This window comes from Plectropomus leopardus, chromosome 2, assembly GCF_008729295.1.
Source record: "Plectropomus leopardus isolate mb chromosome 2, YSFRI_Pleo_2.0, whole genome shotgun sequence".
Taxonomy (NCBI): domain Eukaryota; kingdom Metazoa; phylum Chordata; class Actinopteri; order Perciformes; family Serranidae; genus Plectropomus; species Plectropomus leopardus.
Window position 1 is genome coordinate 9,231,982 of NC_056464.1, and position 15,436 is coordinate 9,247,417.

The 15,436-nt window shown below is 39.9% G+C and overlaps 3 protein-coding genes across 5 annotated transcripts in view; 2 read left to right on the forward strand and 1 right to left on the reverse strand.

The window, feature by feature from the left end:
* Positions 1-2,222, forward strand: part of LOC121952865 (disco-interacting protein 2 homolog B-A-like) — a 56,908-nt gene extending 54,686 nt beyond the window's left edge. For both annotated transcript variants that reach the window (XM_042499725.1, XM_042499732.1), the window contains one exon: positions 12-2,222. In XM_042499725.1, coding sequence (XP_042355659.1) covers positions 12-264 — 253 coding nt within the window. In that variant the 3' untranslated portion in view covers positions 265-2,222. The remainder of the gene's footprint in view (positions 1-11) is intronic.
* A 3,118-nt stretch (positions 2,223-5,340) lies between these two features.
* Positions 5,341-12,318, forward strand: atf1 (activating transcription factor 1). Of its 2 annotated transcripts, XM_042499743.1 has the most exons (8): positions 5,341-5,519; positions 6,341-6,444; positions 8,199-8,318; positions 8,471-8,568; positions 8,662-8,795; positions 9,158-9,340; positions 10,317-10,470; positions 11,431-12,318. In XM_042499743.1, exons 2-8 carry the CDS (start codon positions 6,346-6,348, stop codon positions 11,573-11,575), a joined length of 933 nt encoding a protein of 310 aa, XP_042355677.1. In that variant the 5' UTR covers positions 5,341-5,519; positions 6,341-6,345; the 3' UTR covers positions 11,576-12,318. The 2 variants fall into 2 exon arrangements, with proteins under 2 accessions (XP_042355677.1, XP_042355687.1); XM_042499753.1 differs by lacking the exon at positions 6,341-6,444.
* LOC121952894 (methyltransferase-like protein 7A) lies at positions 11,518-15,395 on the reverse strand. The gene is made up of 2 exons (XM_042499765.1): positions 14,743-15,395; positions 11,518-12,782 (listed from the first exon to the last, which is right to left on the reverse strand). The coding sequence occupies exons 1-2, from the start codon at positions 15,289-15,291 to the stop codon at positions 12,546-12,548; spliced, it is 786 nt and encodes a 261-aa protein (XP_042355699.1). The 5' UTR covers positions 15,292-15,395; the 3' UTR covers positions 11,518-12,545.
* Positions 15,396-15,436: the final 41 nt, after the last annotated feature.

The following is a 15,436-nucleotide window of genomic DNA, read 5'->3' on the forward strand; positions in this document are numbered from 1 at the left end:
ACTCTTCACAGTGCTGTGTTTACATGGACCAACCTGCTGGTGGTGGTGTCGGAGCTGTGTGGTTCAGAGCAGGACGCGCTGGACCTGGTGCCTCTGATAACCAACGTGGTGCTGGAGGAGCACCACCTCATCGTGGGCGTGGTGGTGATTGTGGACCCCGGGGTCATACCCATCAACTCCAGGGGAGAGAAGCAACGCATGCACCTTCGTGACTCTTTCCTCGCCGACCAGCTGGACCCCATCTATGTCGCTTACAACATGTAAGGAGGTCGTGGCGATCTGGGCTTGTTTAGCCATCGTCCACAGTCTGGATGCTCCCGCACCGTCACCTCAGCACTCGACTACAGCTTTGGCAGAGGGTGAAAAGGAAAAAGCATGAACCACGTGTACTGCCACCCAGCTCTGCGTGACACCAGCATATCTCGGCCACTGCATGTCTGTGATTGGACCTGCCATGTTTGGAGTTCTTCACTGTGTTTTATAGCTAGCATTTTGCAAAATGGGACAGAGGCAACGTGTACTGCATATAGCAAAGGAAAAATAAAAGCCCCAGTTGCACTTTTATAGGGAAAGGGTGAAAAAAACACACAAAACAGGACCACTTTTGAATATTAATGTCTTTGTGAAAATCCATCGTCTTATTCTACCACAAACCTCTTAAAACACTTTCCCTTCTGTGTTTACACAGATTCCAAGAGCTACTAATTCAACTTGAAATGTTTTTTACATGCAGCTTTCAAACAAACGCACACACGCATGCGCTGAGCCCTTGTCATTCCTCACTCGGATAAATAAAAGAGGGCAGATTGAAGAAAAAAAAATCATAAAACATGTCAGTCAGTCTGTGCACATTATTTTGAAATCTCATTTTATCCCATAATAATGAAGCCAAAAACATTTCACAACTTTCCTGCCCTGATATATTTCCTGCCTTATAAAACTTCAGCCATACATTCCTATATTAATTTTTAATGAATCTGTTATTAATGGCTGCTTATTCTCCCTTTGGTTTTTGACAAGTAGTGGAAATCCTGACAGATACCCAGAGGGATCAAAATAAAAGAGGAAAGAGGCCATATTCTGTACTGTACCTATAAAGGCCTGTTGTATTTTAGATACTGTACGTTACTGTATAGATATTTTTAATTGTATAAATGTATAAATGCTTGTCTCTCTCAGTTGATGGTTTAGGGATAGTTAACCCAGCTGAGGGATGATAATTGTAGCAGAGAGAGGATTGTAAATAAGATTTAACAGTTTTGACTTTTGAAACGCAACACTAGTTGTATAATGGAGGGTAAGGATAATTAAAGCATTGTTAGTCAGGATAGATGTAACACTGCACTTTCTCAATAAAAAAAATGTCTATTTTATTATAACAATGAGGCATTATAACCAACGGTTCAGGAGCATATATTATTGTGAGGAGAGTTACCGGGAGGGCTATCACTGTTAATGCCAGGGAACTTCCCCGGCTATTGGAGAAAAAAAAAAGTTGGCTAAAAACCAATCTCATGACTATTTTCAGGCTATCGGGTTATTTTGTAAAAAGGTTTAAGAAAAAAAGGCCCACATTTGTTCATGTAATTCTCATTGCCAGTGTACTTTGTATTGCTAAACAGTCATACCCCCCTCACTTTTGTATTGCATAATAGAGAAAGCCCCCGTCCCTCTTCCCGTCACACTCAAACTGTGTTTTGTCTCATTGTGCTACTTTGTAAAGAATTATTTTGAATTCCAGCAAGATTTTTAAGTCTGTAGAAAACAGAGGCAAGTCATCATCTATCTGGATTATTTTCTGTGTTCAGTCACTGGATTTAAAAGCACTTGTGAATGCAGTTGCAAAGCTGAGCCGCATCTGAAAACATCCTCCATTGGCAAGTTAATGTATGAAACAAGGGTGTATGAAAAAAAAATTGCATTAAGATGTTTTTGCAAAAATGTATTTGGTTTCCTGTATCTCGTGCTTTCCTTGTGCTCCTTGCCATAATTTATAGCTTCTTTGTACTGGATTATACTGTATTTCAGTGATGAACACTTAATGTCAACATGTAAATAGTTTTTGTTTTTTTTTTGTTTTTGGACTTTTGTGGTTCTTCCAGTATAGCATTCACTCATGCCAAACACAAGAAAGAATCATTTCAAGATAAACAGGAATATGATCCACTGAACTAATGCACTTTGCACTGGTGGTACTTACAGTAAACTGTGTGGACTAACTATCCCCGTTCCATTGTTAGTCATTGTGTTACTCATTTCAGAAAGATATTGCCTAACATTTGCTTTTGCAAAAAAAAAAAGTACAGTTCTGTTTTTTTTAAATGGGGTTCTATGAGGTACTTATCCATAGACAGTATATAATACACAGTAGATGTCAGTTGGCATGCTTCTAGTTCAGAGAAGCAGGAGGCTGGAGTCCGTCGTAGAAGCTAAGCAATCTCCCTCTGTAGATGGGGTCAGCAACAAAATGTATTTTAACCTCCTAAAAAAATATCCCATCTTAAAACAACAATATCAGTTTAAATGTATGCTATATTTAGTGTAATTTCACAACTTTACTGTAACGTCAGACAGCCTGTTTGGACAGGGAAACAGTAAACAACTTTAGTTCTTCATCTATGCTCTTGTCAGTGCCACCAGACTCCAATGATAAAAATGGTAATTTTAGTCCAATGAACACAGGTTGGGTTGGCTGGTTTATCACTGCTGTCAGTCAACTAGTTTGTGTGATTGTGAGGCTTTGGTGAATCCAAACTAACCCTTTTAGATGCCAAGTTCCCCAAAAAAACATGAACAAACGAGCTGATCGAGGCAGTGGCAGACCAGCAGCTCCCCAAAATCGGCAGTGTTAAATTGTTGTTTTGTGGAGTCTGGCTTTGAAGAGAGTGCCATTTCCCTTATGGAAATCAGTGTCTGACATTAAGGTGAAGCATTGAAATTATTTTAAATACAGCGGAGACTTAAACTGACATTGATTTTATTATGTGGGACTTTTTTAGGTGGCTAAAATACATTTTGTTGCTTATCGCATCCACAGCAGTAGATAGCTTAGCTTCTTTGTCGAACTCTGGCCTGCTTCTCCAAACTGGAGATGTGCAGACTGACATCTATTGCTTGTGATGCACCGACTGTGAATAAGTACCCCATACAACCCCGCTTCAAAAAAATCAAAACTATCCCTTTAAAGTCCACCTAGAGGAAAGACTAACAGCACTTCATTTTAGCTTTAACATTGCATCCTTGGTTTGCAGCAGAATGTTTGCATGACTCAGCCGAGCACAAGAAGAAATCAGCTTGAGGCACATCTCATCTTGAGGCACAAGTGGAGGAGATTCAGTATATATGTATGAAATTGTATATTCAGGGAACAAAACTAATAACACAGGGATGGACCAGGCGGTCCCTTGGTGCAATGTGTGAATAATACCCATAAAATGTAGACGTTTGTCCAAAATCAAACTCCTTGTAATTAAGGCAGACCTAATGAGCAAAAAGAGGGGTTACTGGTGTCCATCTACCATCTACCTGCTTTGCTGTGAAGTCTTCAAGGGCTTCCTTTGGTTTCTGCTCTTTTTCTCCAGTTCCTACACACTATGCAATCTCAATGACAGTGCAATTTAATTTCAAAGCTTGCACAGTCTGGTGAAATAAACATGATGCTTAAAACATTTTGTAATAACTAATTACAGAGGACTGATTAAATTCAACCAGTAGTGTACTTAAGACTGTATTAATCTCTCTTGAGTTGTTCTATCAATATTTTGTGTATGCACTCTTAGTATGTTGTATATTAATTATTTGGTGAATTCTAAACTGCTCCATGAGGGTGTGATCCACTGATGAATCTTTAATGTTAGGGAGGTTTTAACTCGTATACTAGTTAAGAAATCGAAGTGGTACACCCCCCCCCCCCTTCCCATTCTTCTCACTTATTTTCTATTTTGGTTTGTTGTACTTTGTTTTATACTTTATGTAAAAGTAATACAGAATAAAGAAAAGCATTTAATCATTTCAGATGTCCTGATATTCATGAGTTTAGAAATGATGTATCGGTGACTGAAATTGACCTTGGATTCTTTGGGTTATCACACGGCTTGCATCCTTACAGTGACAGCATGTTTTGAAATTGTAATAACTGACAGGAAAGACACTTTTTGTTGCAAAATAAGGCCAACATATTGTGAAATAACTCTCCTTTGTAGTAAAGAGAGGAGGCCCAACTTTTGCAAATCAATTTTCATACTATTCAGAAATTAATGGAAACCAACAGCTTCCTGACAGATGGGAGCAGTAGTCAAATTTTAAAATTAATTATATGCTGTACAATTCAGCACTTTATTGATCTTGTTTCAAGAAGAGATGACCAGACAAAAGCAGGCACAGTCTGTGATCACAGAATCAGTGGAAATACTTACTATCACAATGTGAAAACACCACAAATAAAAGTAATTAGTAATTCATTTATTAGTATTTTCTTTAAATTATGTAGACACAGTGGTACAACTAGGTCACTGTTCAGGGCTGCTGTGACTGGACTTGAAAAGCAAAGATGGGTGTCGAAAGTTTGACTACAGGCAATTTATTCATTATATAGGCAAGGCAAATGTATTTGTATAGCACATGTCACACCCAAAGTGCTTTAGAGATAAGTCAAAGTTCATTGTAGCCCAAACACAAAGCATGCTCCTCAGAGCTGAACAAATAGTAATTTATATCTGATTTCAATTTTCAATTTGAAAATCAATTTGATTTTTATAGTCAAGTCAAGTTCATTTTATCTATAAAGCCCATTATCACAAAACACAGTTTGCCTCAGAGGGCTTTACAGCATACGACATCCATCTGTCCTTAGACCCTCACATCGTCTAAGGAAAAACACTCCCCCCAGAAAAGCTTTTATTAGGGGAAAATGATAGGAACCTCAGGAGGAGTAACTGACAGGACTGACAGACGCAGGCCTATACAGACGTATATCAAGGTCTATATTGATAATTATTATTAATGCTTGCTTGCAAAAGTGGCCAAAAAGCACAGCGTGACATCATATATTTGAGTTTCAGCACTGGAGTTATTGGATTTGGGAGAGAGTTTTTCATGTTTTCTGATATTTTTGGATCTTCTTTAGGCCATAAGAATACATCCATTGGAGTTTGAAAATGGGCGCAGTTCCGCCTTGGTTGTGAAGTTTAAAGTAGCATGAAATGAGTAGCGCTCTGTATTAAATGCATCAAATGGGGGTTTTCCACTGTGCCGTCCTCTAACTGCCAGTCGCTTAAACTCTTTTCACCAATCACAAAGCTTAAAGAAACTATTACGTAATGCGTCTTTGCCAAGTAGCACCGCCCATTTCTTTGGGAAAAAAAAGTGGTCAGCTATTTTTTTAGCTGACATCTTTGTATTTTTAGCCGTTAGCCATTGCTGCTAAGTAACTTTTCAAGGTATTTCTTGTGTCAAAGTACACACACGAATAGCACGAAGTCCACGCTGTGAACGAGAGCAGTTACGGGGACCTTGAAAAGGTAAATTTTGGCTGGCTGAGCGGTAGTTTTGTGCTCGTCTGTCTGTCTGCTCCGCTGTGGCGGTAATGGCGGCTGTTGCTTCGTCAACTCCTCGCCGTTTTACGAAAAGGGAAGGTGTAGTTAGCTTAATGGCTCCCCGTATCGCTGACGTCTATTGACGCGCTAACTTGCGTGCCAGTGACAGAGTTACACATATTTGCTCATTGAGACAAAAGCTCATCCATCCTGTGAACCAGAGTAACAAAACTTGACCCGTTTGTGGCTTCGAAACGGTTGTTTTGAATGTTTTTAAGTGGTTAACGTCCGTTTAACTGAACGTTAGCTCCCGTTAACTAGCAACGACAATGTTGCTGAGCTCGAACATTCTAGCAGTTAATGACTGAGAGGATAACTGAACGTTTCAGCCGTAAACGTTTGCTTTGGATGAAGTGGCTCACTTTGTTAAATGTAGCATTTACACCATGGGGGTAAAAAAAAGTTAACATTGTTGACTGTCGGGCCTAGCTATGTTCCGTAACTCCATGTTAACGTTAGTTGCATTGGCTAACACGATTGAACCAAAGAGGAAGTCCAGTGTTAGTTGTCTTAAACTCACGTGTTTTACTTTTGAAGAAACGGCCAGTTAGCTAAAGTAAGAAACTGAATCGGTATCGCCCTGATCTGCTTAACTTTTGCCGCTAAGACTTGTTTATTCTATCAACAAATAGCGCCCAGGCCACAGCGGAGTACGGCACATTACATGCAGGCATTCATGCCGCAGACCGTCATTGTGTTACATTAGCGCCATTGTAAAACGGTAATATTGATTTATTTGTTCCCAGTTACTATGGAAGAAGTGCAGCAGGGCAGCAATGGCACTGAGTTACAGACTGCCAGCATTCCCACCACCATCACAACCTCTCAGTTCTCTCAGATAGCCCAACAGGTAACTAATAGATCCCTTTCAAAATACAATTAAAAAGCTCATAACACCACCGCAGCTCTTGTGCTTGAAACAGTCCACTTTGTTTATGAATGCCATGCTGAAAGAACACTTCAAGGTCTTTAGATGAGCTTATTAATACAGCTACGTTTTCAGATGTCTTTATATGGCAACGTTGTGAACTCTTGAAACACAGATTAACATGTAACATAAATCCAAGGAGACTGCCATGCTGATCATGATCTAAAAAAACAACATAGCTCTTATTGGAGATAGACTATTGGAATAGAAACCATATCTCCAAAATATGCAGTGCTCAAAACATACTTAAAGTAATCACACTCACATTTGCCATATTTATAGTGCTTATTCTCTCTGCTCGGTATATATGAAGTCTTTACAGGAATACTTCAGTCAAAAATTGACCATTTGAACTGAATTCGTGAAGAAAACTTTTTTTTGTCACATACCTTTACGGTGAATGTAAATTCCAAAAGTGGAGAAAATACTTGATTTGAAGTCATAAAGGCTTGCATTTACAAACAACAAAACCATATCAACACATCCGTTTACAAACTCTCAGACAACACCTGAAGTAAAATTCAAGTCGTAAATCGTAATGTTTTCGTGAAAATGCACGTAGGAAGCATACAGCTTGAAAATTGAGACTTAGATTACACTGCAGTAGTTGCCCAAGAGTTTGTAAACCTATGTGTTGATATCATTTTGCTGTTGTTAGACTCAGCCATCTTTTACTTAAGTTCATCAAGAATTTCCCCCATTTTTGGATTCTTTGTCCGCTGTGGAGATATGTGAGTAAAAACTCAGTTTTCTTCATGAATATAATGTGATACAGGGGGATTCATTGATATTCAACTGGTCATTTGGAAGGCAAAGTATTCCTTTGATAAAACTACTTATCAACATACTCTAATGATAGGGATTACTGACTCTGCAATTCATAAAAACTAGTCTGTTTACTGGAGTCTAGCTCCTCTATTGCTGTCTTACTTTTACTTTTAAGTCGTAAATGATCCGTCCCTGAAGGGCCTTAAGTTCCTGTTTGAGTTCATAGCACCTGATAAGTAAGTGGCTCTCCACTTTTAGTGTCACAGAGTGTGCTTAAAAACTGTAAATAAGAGTAAACGAACACACGCTTAATCATATTGTGTCGAGACTCATCATGTGTTCACTTAGATGAAGTGTAACAGTGAGTAGGTTTTTAAAAGGGGATTTTAAATGAGCAGTTAAATTACACATTTTCCATTCATCCCTTGTGATATTTAGTCATGATGCAGATAGTTTTGGTTTGAATATCTCAGCCAGCAACAGCCCACTCCATTGATGAATAAATTGCACGGAAAAAAAGAGAAAAGGATTGTGTTTGGAAAAACTTGCTATTAACTGTTTTTTGCGAAAGTAATGTCTCTGTTACTCAAGATAAAACACAGCCGTCACCGGAAGTTTTCATAGAGACTTCTGTGGAAACCTTTTACAGTGAGGTCTGTAAATCAACGATAGTAACCATGGCAACTCAGAGGAACATACGTGGACTTCCTTTCACTAACATTTAATCGCATTGGTGCAGTCAGTACTAGATATCTCAATCCAAGGCACATAAAGCCAAAATCATCTTCATGGCTAGATAAGTAGTATTTTTAAGTTTAAGTATTTTTTATGTAAAAGTCTTTGTGACTTTTTGAACTCACTTTTTTGGTGCACACAAATTGATGGTAATTCAAATTGTGTTTTTGTAGATGTCACTGGGTGGTGGTTCTGTGGCCGTTGTACAGCTGCCGGGGGGTCAGTTTCAGGTTCAAGGAGTGATCCAGTCTGCACAATCAGTCATTCAGTCCCCTCCGGCACAGACTGCACAGGTGAGACTATCTGCTTTTCTCAACACTAATCATTGTTTCTAAATGACAGCCTATGTTTAATAAATCGCCCTAGTTTCTTTTCAAAAACCATCAATATGCCATTTTATTCAAGTACTCATATGCGCTTTATTAATCCACCTCCCTCTCTCAAGGCCCTGGATTCAGATAGTGATGATTCACAGGATTCATCAGACAGTGGAGCTGCAGCCCAAAAGACCAGAGAAATACTTGCAAGACGGCCTTCATACAGGTATATATATAAAAAAAAAAAAACACAAGAGACACTACACAGAAACAGTCTTGTGAGATGAACTCAAGTCACCCTTCTCCTCTCATCTTCTAGAAAAATCCTAAATGAACTTTCATCTGAGGAAGTGACACACATCGAGGGAAAGGCTCACAGCCCGGCATCCACAGCAGTGACAGGTGTCACAGCAACCACCCCCCAAATCTACCAGACCAACACCGGCCAGTACAGTAAGAAATCCTCCATTCCTCAGTACCTGCATAAAAAAGTGAGCCACAGAGCAGGGTCAGTGAGCCTCTGAAATGGAGAATGTTATTCATTTTTGGGCCATGAATTTTAAAAAAAAAAAAACACATGTACACAGATGGGATTTTTGCAACTGCCATTGTAATAATAGTACTTATTGTATGTTTAGTATTAGTAGGCTCACCTGACAGAGTCTGTGTACCAGAAACTAAACTTCTTTTAGGCTAATAGGCAATATTCCCCAAAGTTTAATCTGCAGTACCCTAAAACATTAACATAGCCAACTGAAATATGATTTTTACATGTGCTCTCCCTAATGTTGATGCCATTTGTGTGATTACTTTAGTCACCATAGCTGCTAATGGCACAATCCAGCTGGCAACCCCAGGGTCTGAAGGTATTCAGGGGCTACAAGCTGTCACCATGGCCAACTCTGGTGGAGCCCAGCAAGGCACGACCATCCTTCAGTATGCCCAGACGCCTGACGGCCAGCAGATACTGGTGCCTAGCAACCAGGTTGTTGTACAAGGTGAGCAAAACGTGGCATACTCTAAGAAAATGTATCTGAATTTGTAAGTGTCTAGGCCAGTTGTATCTGCTGATGTTGTCACCTTTTACACGGAGATTCCAGCAGGTGGTCATTTGAGTTAAAATATTCAGGCTCCACATTTATTTTAGTTAGAGAGGCAGGCTGCTACTAGCTGTGCTGTTTACCTCACAGGCATGGAGACGGAGCAACACTTACTGTCAGGACAACCTTCCAAAGTAGTAAAATCCTGCAGTATAAAGTGTACTATAAACTGCTGTGCGGTGTCTTTGTGACTGATAAGCCTTCCAGCTGGAGTCATAGTTTGTAGTGCTATTACGGTTGAAATGGGGCTTTACTTTAAGGTGCATTACCGCTAACAGGACGATAAGAGTGTAATCAAAATCAAGGTTGGACATTTTAGAAGCCTGTCCTTGGGTAAACTAGTTCCTGGTTTTTCATTAGGGGCCGTACCCGACTGAGAATTTTACAAGTTGAATCAGATTTGGCTGTTTAATATAAATATTTGACAATTCTGTTCTTTTTGTTGTTGTTGTTGTTTTTTTTTCATATAAAGTTTGAATGGACTCAGCGGGACATTCTGTGTGGTGGTGGCATTCACTTAATTTAGTAAACAAGCCAAGGGCGCTAACAACACTAGATATCAAACAAAAGTCAGAGATTGTATCTTAATAAGTTGCTGTGAGCTGTAAATTCAGCATTTCTAAGCAGAAGAGAGAAGACAACGCTGTCTCAGAGCCTTTTGCTACAGAGTCATTGTGTCAGCTGCAGCGCATCAGCTGCAGCTTGTATCATAGAGTATCATAATAGTCAAGAGTGCTTACTGCAGCAAAATCTAGGGTCCAAAATGTCCCCAGAAGTACATTGCACAGCACACTGACTAGCAAAAAAAAAAAACACGACTGCTGGACTTGAAGCAACATCTGCTACCTTCTTTTGACTGTTGTGTTTCCCTCAGGTGCAGGAGGAGAGGTGCAAACATATCAGATCCGCACAGCGACCACATCCAGCTCCCTGCCGCAGACTGTAGTTATGACGTCTCCTGTGGGGCTATCTCAGGGCAAGAGTGACGACCCGACAATGAAGAGGGAAATCAGGCTTGCAAAAAACAGGTAATTGAACAGTTTATTTTTTATATGCTAGTAAGTTTTGCAGTGCCTCCATTACAATAATGATGTAGAGCTGAGATGGATTACTAGATAGATTACTCATGGATTGTATATTACCTTTGTTCTATTACATGTTGTGATTTTTTACTGGCAAATAATGACAAATAACAAAGCCAACAGCACAGAGGTTGCTATGAGCAACGGTCATTTACCAGAATCTTTTGGCTGCCTGGCGATCTCCCTCCAGCCAGCTGTCACTTTATGTTTTATGTAGTTAAGTATGATGGAACTGTATACATAATTCCTCATTTACATGTATTAGTCCGCCATTCCTTATCAATCACAACACTTTCAAAGCAAGTGTCAGGAATAAATAGAAAGAGGGCATCTACAAAACTTCAGCTCTACACTGCGCTCTGCATCGCCTGCTGTTAGTTAGGACACTTCCTCAAATTCAAAATGTTGCCATATAGGGGAAGTTTTACTTTTCTTGAGACACTAACTGCTGTCTGTTCTTGTCACCCCAAAAAAACACATGACTTTTCTTTGATCTCCTCCATGTTGCCGTGCTCGGCTCACGGTGGCTCTGTGGCTCCATTGGTCCGTTCATAAATGTCACTTTATGTTAATTGCGTTGTCTCATTTCTCATTACTAATTCAATAAAAGTTTGATTTAATGCTGTGACGCTCGGCACAGGTCACTGATGTACACTACTTTTTAATTTGCCCTGAATGTGGCATGATGCAAAATTCCAGTTCAGTTGGTTTACATAAGATCAAACCAGTTTAAGCTTCATCCACAGGACCAGACTGGCAAAACCGGAAACCAGCCCAACTCTACTACATTTGTTACTTGTCCATATTTACTGTTATAGCTTTTACAACTGTACATTATGATGCACTGCAGGCGCAGCCGTTGCTTAATCTTTCAGTCGGACTAACAGCACAATTTGTCTCTTTCAGAGAGGCAGCTCGTGAATGTCGACGGAAGAAAAAGGAGTATGTTAAATGCCTGGAAAACCGCGTAGCAGTTCTTGAAAACCAAAACAAGACCCTTATCGAAGAACTCAAAACATTAAAGGACCTTTATTGTGTGAAAACAGGATAACCTGTTTGGTTAGAGGTCGAGGATCGGGACAGAATGTGGGAGCAGCACAGCTCAGCTGGTTGGACATGAACGCGGTTTCTGGGAACACTTCATTTCAGGCTGAGATCCTCTTTTTTTTTTTACTCTGTTTGATAGATAAAAGTGACTTGTGATGGCAGTAAGATGTACTCGACAAAGAAAAAAAAAAGAAATTGGCCATTTTTCCACCTGTTTTTTAAAAATTTGCTAATGCTATAACATTTATAGTTGTGTACATTTTTAATACTGGGAGGTTTGAAATTGTGAGCTTTAACTTTGAGTCTCAGTTTGTAAATGCATCCCTTTCCTTTTTTTTCTTGTGTTTTTTAAAATGTTGCTGTCGGATTATTATCCTTTTTTTTATATTCTGACAGCATTTTCAGAATTTTGACTGTACAAATACCACACAGACATAATTCCTGTTTATTTTGTGAACCAGCAATTATCCCCCCATTTCCCTATAAGGAAATGTTACAATTGTCATTCCTTATTTTTGTGCAATGGAACATAAAGGGTAACAGAAAAGATAACCTTGAGTGAGGTTTGTTGGGTTGTTTCTCAGCAGTTACTTAGACAATCAGGGAAAAAGCACAGTGTCCAGGTAATATTTATTATGTACATCTTGGGAGGGTTGGGGAACAAGAACAAACAGTGTATGAAAATGTTGCTGATTCTGTAAGTAAATAAATATATTTTCACTCAGTAAATGCAGCAGGGTTAATGTATTTGTGTTTAATTGGACTGGTTTTGCTATTCTGTCAGTGGCAGCCCTGTGAAAGTGTTTGCAGAAGAAGTCTATGGAGACAAACTGTAAAATGATCAGAATATAACTGGGTTAGCCGCCAGTAAAATATTCTTTGTAGTGACTAATGACCGGGCTAAGAGTGAAAATATGATATACCCTCTGAAACCCATGAGAGGCACACTGAAATCTGCCCAGTCCCCCCTGCAGTCATTTGACAGAGTATCCCATGATGTGTGGTCTTATCATGAGAGAAACCTCTGGGGCCTCCATGTGTCTGAGGTGAAGCTCAGAAAAACCAGCTGCCTCTAAATCTCTCCATGTTGCTCTGGTAACCGTGCAGCCATCTCCAAGGTAGTACCACAGAGGCTCAAACACCTGCTGGATGAAGTGTGTCCAGGAAGAGGGATCTGAGACGACGTGCTCCAAAAAGTAGAAAGCTCCACCCTGTGTGAGAGAAAGACAGACAACAGAAACATTTAACAGTGTGTTTAATCAAAACCGGTTTTGTAATTTGCCTCCCGGTTGTTTGTTAGGACTGAGAAGAGGGAGGGAACAATAGATTTAAGTTGACTTTTCTGAAGTGACTGTGCTGATTATTCAAATTTCTGACGGTAAAAACAAACTGTGCAGCCTCCTAATGTAACGTGTTTAAAATAGACAAGAAAAGAGTGCAAATGTGTTATTATGCTGGTAGAATGTTATTTTTTAAAATGAATCAGACTTAGGTAATGCTGATAGGGAGTCTTAAATTTGACTTCACACGTTCTGCATGCCACCTCATGTCCTAGACTGGATTACCAAGTGACCTCAGACCCTCAGAGGGTCCCATATAAAGCTAGATTCACTGCACATCAACGGTTGTTTAGAGTCTGGGATTTGCATCGGTGCAGTTTTAACTGTGGCGGTTCCTGCATTATTAGCAGATCTTGTAACCTTGTCTTGTAGAAGGGCCCTGTGAAAATCTAGTTTTAGCTTACTTATTTCCGCATACAAAGGTACACACTGTAAACCAGACATCAGGTGGTATTATTTCAGAGGACGAATGGGCCAGGATAATCGATCTGTTGTGCTTGGATACCACAGAAGACCAGGGGGGCATATAATTAAAATTATAATATGTTTCAGTATGTATAACATATTAATTGCCTTTTGATTAGCTTTTGATGTGCTTAGCCTGGACTTCTGTGGGAGGGTCTGGGGGATCCTCCTCTGGTACTTTTTTTATAAACAAGTTCTATTTTGATGTTTTTTTTATGCACACTGACACCTCAGTAACATGAAAAGTGTAAAAAAAAAAAAAACAGTGTAAATGAATTATTTTCATTGTGAATTAAAAAATGGACTGTGGGCCACCTGGCACCTTATCGCAGGTCAGATCTGGCCCACGGCCTGTGAACTTAGTATCACTGATCCATCCTTTTTTCCCTTTATTTTGACACTTCTTTTCCTCACTTCCTGTCCTCCCCCTTTCCTCAGCATTGATTGGTTCCTTCCACTCTTGGCTTACTCCTCATTAACCTGATAGAGCTCACCTTTTCACTCATACATAAACCCTGCACACCTTTTCAGTCACTCTGATCATCACATGGAGCAGCAGTGCATGCAAGCTTCTTTCTTGTTAGTTTATCGTGTGCGTGGTGGGTTTAACTGCAAACATTATTACTCTTTATTTAGACATTGCTTAATCTGACTCAAGCTCTGACAAGGGTGTGGCTCCCTCTTTGTTTTTTGACCTACAATTTTTTTTTCTCTTGGATCCTCCATGACTGATATGGGGAAAATGCATGACCCTCCGTCCACCATGAATTAGTAATTCGATTTTTTAAAACTAACCCTTTGATGTTTGAGAGTTAAAAGTTGAAGATGAAATCCTGGAGTTGAGAAAAGTCTTGTTTTGTCTCTTGTCATAAATGCTGGTTAGTTTGTGCAAACAATTCACTCCTGGCCAAAGTTTTAAATGACACATAAAATGGTGATTTTGATGAAATATCACTATTTAAGCTCAGACATTTTTTAGTCGCGAATGATAGAGGATCATCTGAAATTTAAAAATCCAGTGATAAATTCTGTGTTTACAGTTTCTGGCTGTGATAAATGCTGCAATTTTAAAAGTTTTATTTGGAAGGCATGTTTTCTTAAAAAAAAAAAAAAATCAGTGGTAAAATGAATGCAAAATACAGCCATTTAAAGTTGTAGGCATCCCCCTAGTCCTTAAAAAAAATAATGAAAATGCTTTAATGAATATCACTGCTATACAGCATATAGCAGGTTACAATGCATTATTTAAAATATAGTGGTGGTTGGTTGTGTCTGTTTAGTGCCACTAACAGGTTAATCCAGCCCTGCAACCTATCTTATTACTGCACTGCGCGACTGCACTTGAAGGCAGCATTTTAGGACTCACTGTCTTGAGGACGCGTCGGACCTCCTGCAGCACCCGCTGCACGCTGCTGACCGAGCAGAGAACCAGGGTGCACACAACAACGTCCACCGACCCGTCCTTCACGTCGTGCATGTCCTCTCCAGAGACCACCATGAACGTGTCATAAGTCAAATGCTTGTTGGCGTCCATGCTCATCCGCAGGTACTTCTCGAAGTGCGGGTTTGGGTCGGTGCAGGTCACCGTGCAGCCGTGTGGGTAAAACTTGAAGTTTGCCCCGCTGCCGCAGCCGATCTCCAGCAGCCGGAGAGTTCCGTCGCTGTTCGCAAATTTGCCCAGGTTTCGAAAAAGGTCCCTCTTGGCTTTGTGCATTTTGTCGTTGTATGAAAATGTTATATTGTAGGCAAGCAAGGGGAAAACGCGTTTGTACGCAGCGTACAGACCTGTGATCTCCAGTAGATGTAAGGGGAAAGTGAGCGCTAAGCAAAGAAATCTGCATAATTTCATAAGACGCGTCTTCATTTTATTCTGCGGTGGAAAAAGTGTAGCTGGGGGCATGTTAAGACAGAGCATAATCTTTTGATCTCTAAAGTCGCCTAATACCAAGAAGACAATGTTGCACTGTTACCACACGGCGGCGCAAATACACTGTAATCTACATGAGGGACAAACGTGAACCCAAATCAAAGTCCCCCCCCCCATTTTCCTTTCCTGCTTA

Bases quoted from the DNA above. Each gene is read 5' to 3' on its own strand.
- LOC121952894 (XM_042499765.1), bottom strand. From the start codon at position 15,291: ATGCTCTGTCTTAACATGCCCCCAGCTACACTTTTTCCACCGCAGAAT. The intron at 12,783-14,742 runs GTGAGTCCTAAA...TCTCTCACACAG, and splicing joins TCCGACGCGTCCTCAAGACA to GGTGGAGCTTTCTACTTTTT.
- atf1 (XM_042499743.1), top strand. From the start codon at position 6,346: ATGGAAGAAGTGCAGCAGGGCAGCAATGGCACTGAGTTACAGACTGCC. The intron at 6,445-8,198 runs GTAACTAATAGA...GTGTTTTTGTAG, and splicing joins TCTCTCAGATAGCCCAACAG to ATGTCACTGGGTGGTGGTTC. The intron at 8,569-8,661 runs GTATATATATAA...CTCATCTTCTAG, and splicing joins GCAAGACGGCCTTCATACAG to AAAAATCCTAAATGAACTTT.